This window comes from Tyto alba, unplaced genomic scaffold (genome assembly GCF_018691265.1).
Source record: "Tyto alba isolate M040663 unplaced genomic scaffold, T.alba_DEE_v4.0 Super-Scaffold_44, whole genome shotgun sequence".
Classification (NCBI taxonomy): domain Eukaryota; kingdom Metazoa; phylum Chordata; class Aves; order Strigiformes; family Tytonidae; genus Tyto; species Tyto alba.
In genome coordinates, this window is record NW_024881320.1 from 2,530,552 (window position 1) to 2,548,209 (window position 17,658).

The 17,658-nt window shown below is 40.2% G+C and overlaps 1 protein-coding gene across 4 annotated transcripts in view; it reads left to right on the plus strand.

Annotated features, from left to right (window-relative positions):
* Positions 1-17,658, plus strand: part of HECTD4 (HECT domain E3 ubiquitin protein ligase 4) — a 77,651-nt gene that overhangs the window by 44,478 nt on the left and 15,515 nt on the right. For all 4 annotated transcript variants that reach the window (XM_042805702.1, XM_042805705.1, XM_042805704.1 and 1 more), the window contains exons 36-61: positions 28-308; positions 625-814; positions 1,860-1,941; positions 2,601-2,803; positions 2,997-3,132; positions 3,812-3,994; positions 4,253-4,423; positions 4,833-5,002; positions 5,434-5,549; positions 6,453-6,556; positions 6,840-7,001; positions 7,133-7,281; positions 7,553-7,632; positions 7,759-7,922; positions 8,474-8,711; positions 9,125-9,261; positions 9,437-9,563; positions 10,176-10,313; positions 10,446-10,582; positions 10,745-10,905; positions 11,488-11,669; positions 13,059-13,264; positions 13,564-13,694; positions 13,926-14,131; positions 15,072-15,251; positions 15,582-16,885. In XM_042805702.1, the coding sequence (XP_042661636.1) occupies positions 28-308; positions 625-814; positions 1,860-1,941; positions 2,601-2,803; positions 2,997-3,132; positions 3,812-3,994; positions 4,253-4,423; positions 4,833-5,002; positions 5,434-5,549; positions 6,453-6,556; positions 6,840-7,001; positions 7,133-7,281; positions 7,553-7,632; positions 7,759-7,922; positions 8,474-8,711; positions 9,125-9,261; positions 9,437-9,563; positions 10,176-10,313; positions 10,446-10,582; positions 10,745-10,905; positions 11,488-11,669; positions 13,059-13,264; positions 13,564-13,694; positions 13,926-14,131; positions 15,072-15,251; positions 15,582-16,885 (5,338 nt within the window). The remainder of the gene's footprint in view (positions 1-27; positions 309-624; positions 815-1,859; positions 1,942-2,600; positions 2,804-2,996; positions 3,133-3,811; positions 3,995-4,252; positions 4,424-4,832; positions 5,003-5,433; positions 5,550-6,452; positions 6,557-6,839; positions 7,002-7,132; positions 7,282-7,552; positions 7,633-7,758; positions 7,923-8,473; positions 8,712-9,124; positions 9,262-9,436; positions 9,564-10,175; positions 10,314-10,445; positions 10,583-10,744; positions 10,906-11,487; positions 11,670-13,058; positions 13,265-13,563; positions 13,695-13,925; positions 14,132-15,071; positions 15,252-15,581; positions 16,886-17,658) is intronic.

Here is a 17,658-nt window from a genome sequence, read left to right on the forward strand (position 1 = left end):
CAGCTACCTGTTTTTTCTCCCTTTCAGGAGTCACATTGGTAAAGCAATCCTCAGCCAGCCAGCCTGTGTGTCCAAGCTTCTGTCACTGCTCTTGGATCAGCGTCCCTCTCCAAAGTTGGTCCTTATAATCCTCCAGTTGTGTCGTGCTGCACTGCCTCTCATGAGTGTTGAGGACTGTGGAAATGTGGAATTGCCTCCCTGGAGTTACTCAGTACCCTCTCTGAACAGTGAACAGGATGATCCCAGTGACCCAGCCTCCAAGATTGCCTCTCTGCTGTTAGCAAAGCTGGCGGATTATGTAGTACCAGGTATCACCATCTTTTTTGATGTCGTGCTAATTTGAGAAATTGCCAAGCAAGTCATGTTTCTGCAAGGAGCTTTTGTATTGACAGAAAGTTCAAGTAGGAAAAGGTATGTGATGTGTCAGTGTCAGAAGACAGGCTATTTCTGTGACCTTCCATCTGCCTCTTAATTTAACTGTTCTCAGACTAAGGCGTGCATCGCAGTGATGTTTTAGACGTATCTCGGGTGTGTGAGCATTATTTTTGAGGGCAAGGAAGTTTGTTGATGGAGCTCATGTTTGTGTGTTTTAATTTGTTCTGTTTTTTTCCTTTCTACTTCAAGGATGTCAGACAGTTCTTTCTCCAACTGCCTCTGAGCCGGATACTACTTTGGCAAAAGCCAGCCCTAAAAATTCCATTAAAGGTGATAAAGATCCTGGAGAAGAAAGTGAGGCAGTGGATGGTAAACTTTCCATTTTTATTCATAAGCGGGAAGATCAGTCATCCCATGAAGTTCTTCAGCCATTATTAAGGTAATCTTAACTCACTGGATTAGAATTAGCAACCAATTCCATTTCTCTTCTTTTTTTAGTGCTACAGCTGTAGAAAAATGCATCCTAGACACAATAGTAATTGGGAAAGCAAAATGTCTTGCCAATTTATTGTGTTTACTGGCAAAATAATAGTGCAAAAATGGTTTATAGGACTGATGCTTAACATGCTGTGACCTGGACTAAAATGCATACCACTATAGTGCATTTGTGGTGATGCAGCAGCAGAAAGAATATAAATCCCAATGCTTCCTGGACTTGCATGTTTTGCAGAAGACTATTTAGCAATGATGAGAGCAGCAGAGCTGAAATGGAGCAGCCATACAGATGTATAAAAGGTGGAGTGGGATACGTTTTGGTTTGCTTACAAGCCATGTAAGCCACTAGCAAAGGAACATAAAAGTATCTTAATCTGTCTGAAAACAGTCACGTGAAGGATTAGCCACTTAAATGATACTCCATCAGAAAAGTTGAATGTGTCTTGTTATGGTATTACAGCCTACGTAGGACTGACAAATAGAACTATCAGAGCAAAACGGCTTTAAAAGCTTCGCTTTTAATAATGCATACTCTGGATAATAATTTGCTATTGCAGCTTCTTTAGTATTCTTAGTACTCATCTGGATTTTTAGACCTCTGAATGTCAAACAGACAACACTATCACCTCTTGTATTTTGTACTATTTGTTTCCTCTTCCCCCACTGCAAGTTAGTTTTGAACCCATGGCCTAAAAATTATACTAAAAGGTACAGCTGTTGGGAGCTCTTAGGTGAAGGGTTAACTCAGGGCCCTCAGGCATTTGTGTTCAGTAAAAGCCAATTTCATGATGCTTCTTTTTGTAAATTACAATGCAGTTGGATATGTCTTTAAGTATCAAGTATTTCTATTACTGTTGAGCAATTTGGGTGCAAGGGTTGCTCTCAAATAATTTAAAGCCATGCATAATATATTAAATTAGACTGTATAGTTCAGCTATCTCTTCCACCAATGAAAACAAAGCTCATGTGTTTTGTTTTCACTTCAATAGTAGCTCAGAAGGTCGTCCATTCCGACTGGGAACTGGAGCCAATATGGAGAAAGTGGTGAAAATGGATCGAGACATGACAAAAGTAAGAAAAGAAGTAACTGAAGAGTTATTCAACATTATAAAAATCAGTGGCCAGTTAGAATTCTTTTTTCTATCGATGTTAAATCGATAAATTTTAACATTTAAATTTAAATTTGTTAAATGTTGCTTAGTTTACAGAACTGTTCAGAAAGATAACTTTATATGTAGTAGTAGCATTATATAGTTACTGATGTATATACAGGGGTAAATGACGAAGAAGAATTTCAGCTAGCACTCCCTCCCACCATCGTAAGTCATGTTTGAGCCCCTTTAATACTCTTTTTCCAGAAGTGTTTAATGCACATTGATAGTACAAATTTTAAACCACATATTTTAATTAAATTTTCATGTATATTTTTCAAACATGTTCTTGAGTATTTGCACCAGAAATATTTGTGTGGCTTTTTGATTGGGGAAGAGAAATGATATTGTTAAGAATGGAATATTAAAGGCAGTGATCCATGTTGATCTCCGATCTCTTTGTAGAAGAGAAAAGGCAACAGAAAGAATTTGTCTTATGACTGTGACTAATACACACACAGGAGGATGTTTTGATGTGTACTTTTACATATGCAGAGGGAGGAGAGTTAAATGCATCACGTAGTCTGGCCAAATAGAGCTAACATTAGTATTTGTCTTATATGGCAATTTTATTTTCAGAGTGGCTGCTGTGAAGTTATTACAGAAGAAGCCGCTGCAGCTCTTCGGAAGGCAACTAAGTGGGCACAGTCTGGTCTGATAGTTAGTGTTGGGCCACCCATAGAAACTGTCAATCCAGAAACTACTAGTGGGTTGTCCACTGGGGACAAAAAGAAGACTGCACAAACATCTATTTGCAGAGAGAGGAATTCTGAGCTTGCCAGGTCAGTCACTTGGATTCTATACTGAGTCTACATTCTGCTTTTATGTATACCAGTACTGGGAGTGCTCTGAAAAATAATCTGTGTGTTCATAAACGTCCCTTTTTTGTGCTGTATATTGTTGCTGATGATTGAAGCTTCTTTTCCTTCTCTTATTTTGAAATGAACGGGCAAATTGCTTTCTTCTCCCGTACAGGACTGATCCTGTGAGGCCATTCATTAGTGGTCATGTTGCAAACAGCATGGCAGCAGAGGTGATTGCTTTGCTACATAGCTTGCTGATGGCACCGGAATCAAATGCAGCTCAGATATGGACAACAACTGCTGAAAAAGTAAGCAAACAGAAAAGATCTACACCAAACGTGTATTGAGTAGTTAAGAGAACTTTATTAGCAATTTTCTAATCTAGTCCTTTCCAATTTACTGTTTCTAACACTTCAAACTGAGATGTGTAACTACTTAGCAGCAGCCGTTTCTAGCAGGTGGTATCTATCTCATGTCTTAGGGTAGAATAAATGATCAAAAATCATCCAGCGTTAGAGAATGTGTTGTCATTCTGTAATTCACCAGTGATTCTTTTCAGTAATTAATAATGCTGTTTGTTTAGGGAGTTACTTTGCCTTTGCCAGGTAGTTATTCTATCTTTGCTATTCAGGGCTCTTTCCCATGATCTCCAAGTGTCTAAAGTGCTGGCTGGAAAGCGTAGCACACGGGGTTTATGTTCCTCTGAATCCTGTAGCACCTAATCCATTGCTTAGGCTAAATCCTTGAGTGAAGACTTTTGCTAAGATTATGTATGTAACTCTGTGATTCTAAAAGTTATTAGGGAACAGAGCCAGCTTTGATGGTGTTCACACTTCGGAGAACTTAGAATATTCTGAGTTATATAATTCTCTTCAAGAACAAAAATAATTCTTCAGAGACTGTGTGTGGGCTGGAGGCTTGAGGCATTGGTTTTTGTTTGAATTGTCCTTTGAAGTCATTCTCTGGTATTTTTGCTTCTGTCTTCAGGTTCTGTCTCGGGCTCTGATGTACATTCCACAACTTGGGAAATATGCAGAGAGTATTTTGGAGAATGGGAGTAGCAGTGGAAGGAAACTTGCTAAACTTCAAAGAATTGCTCGGCAGGCAGTAGCTGCCCTTTGTGCTCTGGGTGGCTTTAAGGAGACGATTAAAATAGGTTCTGAAGTTCAGGTAATTTAGTGCCGTTCACATTTTATATCTTAAATCAAAATTGGTGCTTTTAATGATGTTCTGCCTGCACTGGCTTACTTGTGAAGCAGTGTGCAGATTGCCTGCGCTTATGAAGCAGTTGCAAAAACACTTGTGGAGATTGCTATTGTGTGTATTCCTGTTTCCTAAAATACCCAGCTCTAGTTGTGTGCTGAGTTGGTGTGTGATGTTTCTTGTTTGTAAAGTCTTAAATCTTATGCAGACCTTCTTTGGTTGTAGGTTTTAGGTAAAGGAATAGCAGGAAGCATTGGAGTTGTGGCATCTATTAATGAACAAGAAGGTATAGCAACGGTCAAATTTCCACCTACAAGTATAGACAGTAGAAAGACCTCACAAGCATCAGACACATTAACTATTCCATTATCTAGGCTCTGTGTTCCAAGATCTGAGGTACGGTAGTTTTAAGAATCCAATACTAAGTATAATATCAATTATTTATACTTTTGTCACAGCATATTGGCAATTAATCTATAGCATGTAAAAAGTCTGTTTCATCTTTGATTAAGTATTATTTGTAAAGTTTGCCTCATTATTTTAAATATACCTTAACTATCTGTATTTAAGTTCTCATTCAAGTAACATCAATATTCATCTTTCGGTGCTTAAAGATGTTCCATTGCATACTCTGTTGCCTTTTTGGTTTTGTTTCTCTTTTTTCTTTTTTTTTTTTTTTTACTGCTGTTTGGTGCTGATTTTGTGATAGTACAAAATAAGAATTAACTCCAGGTAATAAAACACCCTCATTTCTTAGAAACTAACTACTTGAATTTAACTTTTTACCGTGCCCCCCCACCATCAGGCATTGCCTCTTCATAAACTGTCCATTACTGAGAAGGTAGTACAGGCAGTCCAGTCCATGTTGCTTCCTCAGGAGGGAAGTCTATCTATTCACACCTCACTTCCTGCAACAGGAGATGGCTCAACTCCAGTAATGGCAGTGGTCCGGCTTCTTGCTGAAATAAGAACCAGGTGAGTCGCTGGCTTTTGTGCAGCACCTCAGTCTGTTTTGATACCATACACAAATATTCAGGAAAATTTCATGGGTTCTTGTTTTCTTCCTCTGTGGGTATTATATAACAGCAGGGGATGATGCAAAAATTCCTGTTTGCTTCCTTAAGTCCATTTAGTTGTCTGGATGTTGTTGAAACAAGCACCAAAAATAGAGTGCCCCCTGTAACACTGCCAGTGCACTGAGCAAATGCATTATAAAAGTAAATGTTACGAAGCAGGGGGAAGCTGTCATTGTGGAAGCTGCAACAGATAGCTAAGCAAGCAGATAATGAAATAGATCAGTCAGCGTGCTGTCTTTTAAAGTACTCTTGAATTCAATACATGTAAAGACAACTTTGAATTCAGCGTACACTTCTGTAATGCTTTAAATGTATTCTTTTTCCATTAAGAGCATGCCTGGTGATGGCTCAGCTGTTAGAAGACAGCTCATTCTGTGAAGAATTCATTCAACAGTGTCCAGCTGCTGTAGAAGTTCTTAATTTAGTAGCACAGGAGTGCAGCCCTGGTAGGTATTGAACACGTTCGTGCAGCTTCATTGTCATATTCAGTTCAGAGACATAACAGCTCTTAAAATCATTTCAGTGTTTTGTCCTCCAGCCACTTCGAGTTTGATAACTAGCACAGTACAGCATGTCTTGTCACAGCTGCAGAGCTGTTAATGTAAGAGGAACTAATAATCAGACTAAATATTTTTAAACATTAGGCATAAAGTTTAGGCCAGAACATGATTATCCTGTGGATCGCAGAAGATGCAAGTCCTGGAACTAGTTCCGCTACTGTGCTTCTGAACCCTTTCCAGTTTTCTTGTTTCCACTGTAACCTACTCTGTATTTCTTGACACTATCATTTATATGTTTTCTTTTTACGGCCTTTTTGCTGTTTTTTACAATGCTTTCTTATATTCCTTATTATTTAGTTCTCGGTTTCTTTCCCTCTTGTTTAAGGATAAGCAGGGGGCCCAGCAGAAGTCTTAGTTCAAGGGCAAGTTTTAGGACCATGTCAGAGCCTTTCACTGGAGGGATGGCTGAAGCAAAAGCTGTTAGGATGGGAACCAAGTGGATTTCAGTATGATCTCCAGTGTAAAAGGGAACATCCTGATTTTTTTGATAGTGGGCATAAATTCTTTTGACTTCCTGCTTTTGCTGGGTCATAAAATTACTCACTAAAATGAACTTTATATCTTAATTAACATAACAATGTCTTTGCTAACCAAATAGAAATTAAACATGAGGAAAATGTTTGTTTATATACATTAGGTTTTTGTTGATTAGGTGAGACTATTTGATCAGATCTCTTAAAAGGCAAATGTCTTATTTGTTTCTGTTTACCAGTATTAAGATTGCATTGTCGGACTTGGGTAACTAGCTTTGCTTGGAAGCTCCTGACTTGATTTGGTTTGTTGTTGCAGGGGAGAGGCTCCTTGTTGTAGAAATGCAGTGTGAAAGGTTACGAATGTTGTATCGTGACTGTGCTCGACCTCCCCCTCCTCCACTCCAAGCAGACAGAAGACAGGTAAGCACAGAAACAGTGCTGAGTCTTCTGCCCCTTGCAAATGAAGCCAGGCACTGAGAGCAGAGGGTCTGCCTCTGGTGTTCGAGCCAAACTGGTTGGATTCTTATTTAAACATTTCATTTAACACGAATTTCTGTAGTGGGATGTGATTTGCTGTGGCTGCAGCTGTGGTAGTCGCGTGTGTTGTATTAAATGTGCACTACATAAAAGAATGCGTCGCTGGATTTCTGTAGATTACTTCAACTGTAATTGTTAGAATAAAATGCTCTGTTCCTGTTTGTAGCCCAAAGAAATCACTTGGAGCCCATCGAGAGTGTTTCCTCCTGTGCGAGCATGCATGTTTTCATCGCATCTCACAGCTGTGACCTTTTTGGCTGATCCTAGCGCAGGTGGGGGACTTCCTCGGGGCACATTTATCTATGCCACTTCACCAGTTCCTGTACAGGTGAGAACTCACAATTCTACAGCAGTTTGTGTCATTTAATGTGCAATAGCTCATGAAAAGGAAAAGACATAATATTTTCTATTTTACCTATGTTTTGTAAATAACTTCAAAAAAATTATTAATATTTCTAGGCACCCTCATTCTACTGGGAAATCGAAATAGTTTCCTATGGAGATACAGATGATGACACTGGACCAATAGTTTCATTTGGATTTGCTACAGAAGCTGAAAAACGGGATGGTGCTTGGACAAACCCAGTGGGCACCTGTCTTTTTCACAAGTACGTTGGAGAAGCACATCAAAAATCATGGTCCTGCTCAGTACATTTGTATGCTCATTAGGGAGAAGTGTTGTGAGCACACTGTAGTAGGCAACATGTATGTTTTAACTGAAATGTTAAAATTATGAACTAGAATATCTCCTTAACAAAATAAGGAGAGTTGAGTTGCCTTTAGGCAGCTGTGATACTGACAAGACTTCAGCTGGCAGCGAGTTGTAATCCTTATTTGTTTCAGGGCTCTTTTTAATTTTCTTCTTGTGTCACTTCTCAGCAATGGGCGAGCAGTGCATTACAATGGGTCCAGCTTGCTGCAGTGGAAGAGTGTTAGATTGGATGTGACTCTTTCTCCTGGTATGTAAGAGTATGGCTAACTTGCTTGTTTGGTAAATCAGAAAATCCTCTAAGCATAAGGGGAATGGTGTCTGAGAAAACAGATTAAATCCATGTTGTTCTTTTGATGATTATATTTTTCTACAGGTGATGTAGCAGGAATTGGATGGGAAAGAACAGAAGGAACTCCACCCCCTCCAGGGCAGCCAGCTAAAGGCAGAGTTTATTTTACGTACTGTGGGCAGCGGCTTGGGCCGTATCTAGAAGATGTCTCTGGTGGAATGTGGCCAGTTGTCCACATTCAGAAAAAGGCAAGTTTTTAACAGAAGTATGTTGCTTGATACATATTCTTTCAGAAGCATTAAAAGCATAGAGAAAGTATGGAGCCTGCTTACCTATCTATACAAAAGTAGAGTGATAGTTTTTACTTTTATTGAGTTAGGTTGAGGTATTCCATTACCCTTCCCAGGTGCTTTGTCATTGTCATTGCATGTTTTGTCATTATTTTTAACTACTTCTGCCCATTTGGACACTAATGAGCAGCTGGCTTGATGAGATGTCCTTATTCTATTCTAGTAGCCTTTCTATTAATATTCCTTCTCAGCAGTGACCTTACTTCAAAGTATACTAGCTAAGCATGCTGTATCTTGAAGCTAGAAAACAGGCAAGTTCGAAGTTTGTGTTTAGAAGCTTAATACTTTCCCTTCTACATCCAGTTTTATAGCTAGTGATGCTGGGCAAACTGTACGGCATGGAGGTGCGATCAGCTTATCCCTTTGGCTGAGTTTTTTGAAAAGAGCAAAGAGGAGGATCAAAACAATCCACAACTGATCTTAATGCTTTTATGTGTGTCTTCTTTCAGAACACGAAGGTCCGTGCTAACTTTGGATCTCGCCAGTTTGCCTATGCTGAAGGACAGGCTCACAGGAACGCTGCCGATCTGTGTATTGACCTAGCTGAAGAAATAAGCGCCAACTTTGAAGCGTTGCCTTTTGCCATGGCTTCTGATAGTGATAACGATGCTGGCACCAGCATAGCTTCTGATCCTGGGAACCATGGACCTCCTTGTAGAATTGCTGCTGTTGCTACAGCTCAACAACGTAAAGTGATGATTAACTTTTTTTTAAATCTTTTTTGGGAGAAATTACAATCAGTTAAATAGGATTTAAGCACATCCTGGCTTCAGTCCTTAGGTGCTGCCTATTTAGGTAAAGCAGTACAACAAGCATTGTCAAATACATGAGAAGACAATTAAAAAAAAAAATCTTACTTTGGTCTTTGTTTATATTGTCAATTATTCTCAATTAATACAACCTGGTTGAGAAATTATCTTCTTAGAGCTTTGAATGCAATAAGATGATATAGTTGATTGAATCAGCCAATTGATTATGCTGTGTCAAAATGCATCCCGTTTCCCCAGACAGTGAAATGCAATATACCTGAGACCTTGTGGAATGTTTTCTCATGCCTTCTGGTGCGTTACGATCTCCTTATTTCCGTATGTGTTTTGCAGAGTACGACAGTGACACATCTTGCCACTATAAAATGGAACTAAGCTATGAGAACTTCATCACATCAGGCCCCGATCCTCATCCCCCTCCCATTGCAGATGATGAAAGTGATGATGACGATGACGACGATATTCCCCGGGTGAGGACCGTGACAAGATTTTCCTGCTATAACTTGTAGTCTAAATACAGATCTTGTAATTCAGATTTTTAAGCTTTGCCACACAAGGATTTTTCCCTGCTTCCTTAAGGAAAATATAGCTGTGTTTTAACTTTTCTTCCTTCTTGGTGTTCTTAAATAAGTTTTGTCTTTGTAGGAGGATCACTATGCCCTGTTGGTTAAAGCCTGGGAAACAAAAGTTTTCCCTACAATCAGAAGAAGGTTCCGTAATGAAGCTGAGAGGAAGTCTGGGTTGGATCAGATTAAAGGAGCTTTACAGTTAGGTATGGCTATGTTTATTTCCATCCACGTTGTTTTATATGATGTGCAATGTGTGAAGACAACACCTGTGTTTCATGTTTTACTGTATTCGGGGCTGGAAAATTTAAATTAAAGAAAAAAATGTTTCCCTTGCTGTTTTTGTCAAGTGCTTAGAATTTGGGTTGGAGTCCTGATTTTTCTTTAACACATAAAAATTACAAAAAAATGTAATCTGGAATATTTAAATAGGGAAAATGGCTTTAGAAATGGTGGCAGAACTTGCGATGTGGATGCAGAAATACTTTGGAATAATAGTTTGAGAAGAATTACCTATGTTCATTTTCTGTCTATGACTATTTTAAGGCAAAAACTTTTGAGGAACTTTTTAATAAGGGGGGATTTGTAAATGAATACAGTTCTGGCAAGATGACTTGTTTGTGGGAAAGCCACAGTAAGAGCAAAGTAAGAAGTCTGAGGCCTAATGAGAAGAATGCAAGTTTATCTCAGGAAAACTCTATCAGCCTGACTGAAAGAATATTTAAGTAATTAGCTCATCTGCTTATGACATTAATGAGAATAAGAACTTACTTCAGGTGGCTGGGGACAATAACTAGCATGCCCTTCTCTTCTACCAGGAATGGTTGATATAGCACGACAAACTGTAGAATTCCTCTACGAGGAAAATGGTGGCATCCCAAGAGACCTCTACCTTCCTACTATCGAGGATATCAAAGATGAAGCAAACAAATTTACCATTGATAAAGTACGAAAAGGTAAGGTCAGCAAAAAGTAGCTTGAGGGGCAAATAAAAGCTAAGTGGCTCTGGTACTTGGGACCTACCGCATAAACTGTGAGTCAGAGGAAAATGCTGTACCTCAAAAATTGCGTTGTCCCTTTCTGCCCAGGTCTCACGGTGGTGACTCGCTCTCCTGACAGTAACAACGTTACCAGTAGTGCTGTTGGAACAGCTTTACCCAAATTCGCTATTCGTGGGATGCTGAAGACATTTGGTCTTCATGGTGTTGTTCTGGATGTTGATTCAGTGAGTAAAGATACATTGGGAGGGCTTTTCATGTATCAGCATCACCCCTCTGTGAGAAAATATGGTGAAGTGTACTTTGAATGAGGATTTGGTGCCCTTTTTGAAGGAAACAGATATTATCATTTACTGTGTTTATTGACAGTGTTGATTTTGGTGTTCCAGGTAAATGAGTTGGTACAAGTAGAGACGTATCTCAGAAGTGAAGGAGTTCTGGTAAGATACTGGTATCCTATTGACATGTTAGAAAGGCCGCCAGCTGGTTATAGGAGGACTGCAACCAATGGCTTGGTTACCTTGGATAATACCAATATCCAAATCCACAGGTAAAAAAAAAAGAAATGTAGTTAGAAGGCATTTGTATAATCTGACTGAATTTATAGCATTTCTTATAGTACAATTATCTACCGCAGCCTTGTTTTGAGCAGTAGTAAATTTCTGAATCTTATTGCAGCTGTTGTACTAAAGCTGACAAAGATTCATTAAATCTTCATGTTTTAATGGGTAGTGGGGTTTTAGTTTGGGGTTTTTCATTTGTAATAAAGGAAATTTATTCTTCTTGTTGAAAGAATTTTCCCTAGTCATGTGAAAGTGTTTTTATACATGCTCATCTAACAGGTACCTTTCTTGAGGCTTGGGTTTGTTTCACCATCAGTCAGTTGCTCTCTAAAAGCTCGAGAACTCTTGACTGACCTTGTGGAGAGTTGGCTTCTAATTCAGATGCCTTAATTTGATACCAGAATTACATGGGCTGAGTGCTATCTTAAGTGAATAAGAAGGATTTGAGTCTACCTAAACCTTTTAAATAAGAATAAATCAGGCATATATGTCTGAATTCAAGGGCAGGTTGCTGGTTATGACTTAAGTACGGTGAAGCAATTTTACGTTTTGATGTTTGTGTTTTCTAGAGAGCTTTTGCGAAGTGAAGCTTCTCTGGCCAAGCTGTACTGCCGCATGGCTCTCCTCAATATTTTTGCCCCCAAATCTCCACACATGTTTACTCGTCTGTTCCATATTCCTGCTATCCGTGATATCACTCTGGAGCACCTGCAGTTGCTATCCAACCAGCTTCTTGCACCACCTCTTCCTGGTAAACACTAATTTTTGTCAGAGCCCTTTTTTGGTACTATAGTTTTCTGGGGACAAAAAAAAAAAAAAATCTAATTAATTTGGTACTTACTGATTAATTAGTTCATAATTATGAGATTTAAAAAAATGTCTCAATGGACTCCTGACCTTAGTGATAGGGTACTAAACTGAAATTTATGCTAATCATCTAATTAAAAGTGTTCAAGAGAGTTCAGAGTCCCTCCTAAGACTCCATTCACTGTGCCTCTGTCCCTTCATCATTGGTGATCTGTTTGGGGAGGGAGGGAAGTATCCATATGGGGTACTTGTAAGGAGCTGAGAACATATTCTAGTTTGAATCCAGGGTAGTAAAACTAAATGCCAGTTGGGTCTCAGTTTGCAAAATTCAACTCTTCTTCATTTCACAAAGTGGTTTGTCCTTTTCCTACTGGAATCACAGATCTGATTAGAGAATGTATGTGCTGAATCATGGAAAAGAATCTTTGGCTAATTCAAGTGAGTGTTAACAAAGATGATTATCGTGACAAAGCTATTGTGCATGCAAAGAAATGTGTGTAACGTGGCTGGAGCATAAAGAGGAAGTCGGAAGTGCTAAATATAGGCTATTAATAACTGAAAGTAATTATTTACCGTTGGAAAGAATCCTGTTCCCTCCTCCAATTACTTTGGAACTTGGCTACCTCTAACAGATGCCGCATTGTAAAAGATCCTTTTGCAGAGTACAGCACTACTTTGCATGGCTTTGAGAATAATTTTACAAGCTTTTATTTTGTTTTTCCTCTTTAAAACATGCCTAATTCAAGTTCTGCTAATATATACGGTTCCCAAACTGGCATTTTGGTGAATTGTCCGCTCCTTTGTGCACTGCACTTTGTTTTCCTTTGACTTCTCCCATTAGCTCCAGAATGACAGCCATGAAAGCTATCTTGTTCATATATGGGGAAAGGTTAAGAACAAATAAAGCCGCTTTCACCTCATCTAGAACAAGCGGGGAGGAGAGGGCCCCTGGTCACTTGTCCTCATTGTACTTAGGCAGTAAATTCAAATATGCCTGCCTTTCTACATGGGTCGAAATGAGGCAGCTGTGAACCCACAGCTCTGTGTACCTCTGGCAGGCATCCCTCGGGGTTGGCTTAAGGCAGGTGAAGAACACAGCTGGCATTTAGAGGGTCACCCCGTCTGCAACCAACTACAGCAGGGCTGCAAGTCTAGTCTTGGGTGGATCCTTTCTACTGCTGACCTTTGGGAGGAGTTTTGCACTTGCTCAGGAGTGAAAATAGAGGCTTGTAATCTTCCAAGTGTTTTAAAACTTCTCATTCCACTGCCTGTTTCACAGGCTACATAAACATGTTGAAGTGATCTCCAACTTTGTCTTATCTTGTTATTACAGATGGAACAATCAGTTCAAGTTCTATTCTTTTGGCCCAGTCCCTGCAACACTGCGTCCATTCCCAGAACTGTGCTGCCACAGATCTCTTCTACCAGGGCAATTCACAAGCCATCAGAGAGTGGCTTACTGTTGCCATTACTCGGACACTCCATCAAGGAGAGGAGAGTCTGTTAGACCTCACTAAACAGATCTGCTCCTTTTTGCAGGTAAAATATTTAATAATGTTGTATGAGCAGAGTTGTTTTTCTTTCTAAGGAGCCCTTGCTTTGCGTGATTCTAACTTCCATAATACTGTCCCTCACACTGGACTTTCTCTGGATAGACTGTATTCCTGTTCTGATCATAGTGGGCACACCAAAACCACAAGCAATAGCAATACTCTGGATCACGTTAAAGTGGCTTCACACTATGTCGTTATTTAAAATGCTATATTTTATTTGAAAAAAGAGGAGGGAGATGGTTTGCTGCTGCATGGGGGCTGTCATTATGCAATGTTATGTTACAGACGGCACCAGAACAGTTTCCTGCTGAAGAATTCCCAATTTCAGAATCCAAAGTCAATATGGATGTTAATTTTCCTGGGGCTGCATTTGTAATTGTGTCCTGTAAGGAAAGTCAGTCTGGATTCCGCAAAGAGTAAGTAATTGAGGGACCAAGAGTGACAAAGATTAAACATGTGCTGCTTGAGCCTCTGTGAACACTGAGTATGTAGTTGCTCACTTTTTTTTAAAAGATTTTTCTCCTCTCAGAGCCTCATTTTCTGGGTGGCAGGGTAAATACCGCAGCGTGTTTCATCTTTCTGTGATTGGGCTGGGGTTTTGAGCAGCTAGTTACTGTCTAACCGAACTGTCCTTGCTCTCTTCTCAGTTCATCCCTGTACAAAGCTCCTTGGGCTCGAGTGCTTGTCTATGGGCTTGGGCATAAAGTCAAGAGGAATGGTCAGTTAAACCTGATCGAAGCAGTGTGCTATCCTCGAGATGCCTCTCCAACCAACACAGGCCTAACACCTCCCCCAACGACCAATCAGTACCCTTCGGTGATCACCCCTACGGACAAGGTCCACATCAAACTAGGTAAAAAAAAAAACAACAACCAACCAAACAGAAACCCCCACCTTTTTAACTGTATTTTCAGAAGTGAGACAAGTATCATTGCCTCTGTGCAGGAGCTTCCTATATTGTCACCAGTCCTAATATTGGTTGTGACAGTATTTTTGTACAAGGCATTAAGAAATGTGTCCTAGCAGAAATATGCAATCATTCTTAAGCAAGAAAATATGGTTTTATAAACATTGGAAGCCATTTGCCTTTGATTTTGTTAGTTCTGTTACATCTGTCAGAATCTGCATTTCTTTTTTTCTGACTTTTGTCTTCCATGAGTTCACAAATTGAATATGTCTGCAGTGTTCAAGTTGGTGCTATTGCTGTTTGAGATGCTGTGTTGCAGATAGACTTTTTGTTGTTGTTGTTTTTCTAGGTGATTGTAGGACCCTTTAATATGAAGAATAATATATATGCAGTATAGTAATACGTAGGTCATCCCAGCTTCTCGAGCAAGAGCAATCATTAATATTCTTTCTACTCTTCCAGCCTAAAGGAGAGACAGGGTGATTTATTTAGAGCAGTGAAGGTGACTGAGCTGCAGTAAGCTCTTAAAACTTTCAGTTGGAGGTCCTTAAGTTCTTTTGCTGAACTATAGCATCTCTGTTTTTATCAATACTGATCACACTACAAAGAAATGGCTTTGTAAAAGTCCTGTATGTATTTAGATATGAACTAGGACTATTTTTAGTACATATGTCCTGTAAACAAAATGTTGACTGTACTTTTATAGATTCTACCAACACATCCTTATAAATAAACATTCCTGTTTGTGTATTACGAGGTACTTAATAGAGAGAACTCTCACTTAGCATAAATTTAGCCTCAAAATTACCCTAAAAGATATGGTACTGCTCTTACTTTACAGATGCCTAAAGTTATGATAAGTATTTTCTTTGACCTTTTTGCTTAGGAGTATCTCCTCCCCCTGGAGCTGTGTTGGTCTTGCATTCTCTTCCTCTTGAATTCCCCCTGGCAATGGCATTCGCAGAACAGCTGTTAACTTGGAAATTGGAAGATGGGGATGGAAAATCAGAAGATGAGCTGGATACCATTCCTGCTTCAGTTCTCTTGCAAGTAGTGGAATTTTTAGGTGAGAATGCAGTATTTATTTAGTAATGAGCACCAATGATGTGCTGGATCAGATGAAGAGTTTAGGAAAAAAAATGAAAAAAAAAAAACCTGCAGTCACAAAGCATTTCTGAGCTCTTCCATTATACTGACATTTTCTTCAAACTCCAGAAATTTTCTGTTGATATGCATTTTTTGGAATAGCCTTCCTGTCTGTCTTCCTGCTGACATGCAGCCATATGAAATGACCTTTTCTTGTGCTTTTTTTTTTTTTATGTTACTGTTGCAACTCCTGTAATAAAGCTACTAACAGTGAAATGCCGCTGACTCATGTCTTGCCTTCCACACGCAGGGAACTTTCTCTGGACAACTGACATGGCAGCATGTGTGAAGGAATTAATATTTCATCTCCTGGCTGAGTTGCTTCGCAAAATTCACAATCTGGAGCAGAAAAAAAATCCAGCAGGACTGTCATCTTCTATTGCCCTTCAGCTAAATCCCTGTCTAGCTATGCTTATGGCCCTGCAGTCGGAACTTCACAAGTTGTATGATGAAGAAACACAAAACTGGGTGTCCGGAAATGCGTGCGGTGGTTCTGGTGTTGGAGGGGCTGACCAAGGAAGATTTTCAACGTACTTTCATGCTCTGATGGAAGTCTGCCTTGCTGTAGCAGAAGTAACCTTACCTATCAATATGAGTGTGACAGCTACTGTGATGTCTTCAACAAGTGCCCCAAATCTTAGTGACTCTTCGTCCTCATCTTCATCTTCTCCGGGACAGACGCCGCAGAGTCCTAGCTTGCTGTCAAAGAGGAAGAAAGTCAAAATGAAGCGGGAAAAGACATCGTCTTCAGGCAAACGGTCTTCATCCAGAGCAGCTGAAACAGATGCTGCAATACTCAGTATAGGAGGAAGCAAGCCCGAGGACATGTTATGGTTTCATAGAGCACTGACTCTGCTTATAATTCTCAGACACCTAACTAAAAAGGATCCGCAAGGATTGGGTGTGACAAACGATGCTGTGGCAGATGCGTGTCAAGCGCTAGTAGGTCCCACAGCTCACAGCCGCCTGCTTGTCATTTCTGGAATACCGACACACTTGGAGGAGGGCACTGTCAGAAGTGCGATCAGAAAGGCATGTAATGCACATGGTGGAGTCTTCAAAGATGAGATCTACATCCCTCTGCAGGAAGAGGACCCCAAAAAAATCAAGGACAAAGCGGAAGGAGGAGAATGCAGAACTGAGCTGGAAAAACCAACTGTTTCAAGTAGCGCGGACAGTTTGGATATCAGCAGCTCTAGCAGTGTCACACCTGCCATGAGCGTTAGTGCTTCAGCATCTACAAGCCAGGCTTCCCTCTGCAGCTCACAGGGTATATCTCGGACCGTTAGCGATATCTCAGTTGACCAGTATCAAGCTGGACTGGAACTGCCCATCCCACCGGGCCTGCTGGAACCACATGTTGTTTCCAGCCAGGAGAGTTTGGATCTTTCACACTGCAGTACTGGAAGCCTCGGCAGTCTTGGCAGCCTCGGGGAACCACTCGACAATGTAGAAACGGCGTCTGTGTCTGATGTCGGGTCAATGTACACAGTCACATCTCTGGACAACCAGCCGCTTCTGTCACGGCCAATCAAAGGTTTTGCTGTAGTGGAGGTAATAGCCTTCAATCAGGAAAGGGTGCCTTTTCCATCATTTTTTTTTTTCTGAAAAAGTGAGGTCTGATGCTAGTACCTATTTTAATCTCTGACTTTGACAAATATTGTACTTAATGTGGTTTGTGTGGAGCAGCATGATCCAACTGTTAAGGAAAAAGTGTGCTATATGGATTTGGGGTGTTTTTTTTTGTAAAGATTCTTTTGCTTGACCGAGGCCACGGCTTGCATGATGGAGAGTGGATGGTTCTGTTAGCAAGGTCTAGCTCAGCATAGGTCACGGGTGTGGAATAAACATGCACGTGAGACTGAGGAGACTAAGAGTTCTCAGCTTGGGCAGGATGGCTGAGGAACACAGAGTTTTATTCTCCAGTGAGTCTCACTGTACCATTCACGGTCTTAGAAGCATTCGCTGTCTCTCAAAGGGCAGAGGGGACCTGGCAGTGGGGTGGTCAAGTAGCAGTTTTAAAACAGAAGGAAGTACTCTTGTGTGTTCCAAGTTGTAGAGCCACAAGGTGTTGCGGAAGTCAAGAGTGTAAATGAATTTGTAAGGGATTAAGTTCACTGAAGATGTGCAAATTGGTAGCTATTAAGCACAGCAGTCAAAGCAGCCTTCAGTTTAGGAAATCTTTTAAACTGCTGATTTCTAGAGGCTGAGAGAATATGTGGAAGAAAAGATCTGTTCATTTATTCTTTCATGTAACTTTCTTCAAAGATTTGCTACTGGCCACTGCCAGAGATAAATTTAGAGATAGGTGGCCCTTTGGTTTGACC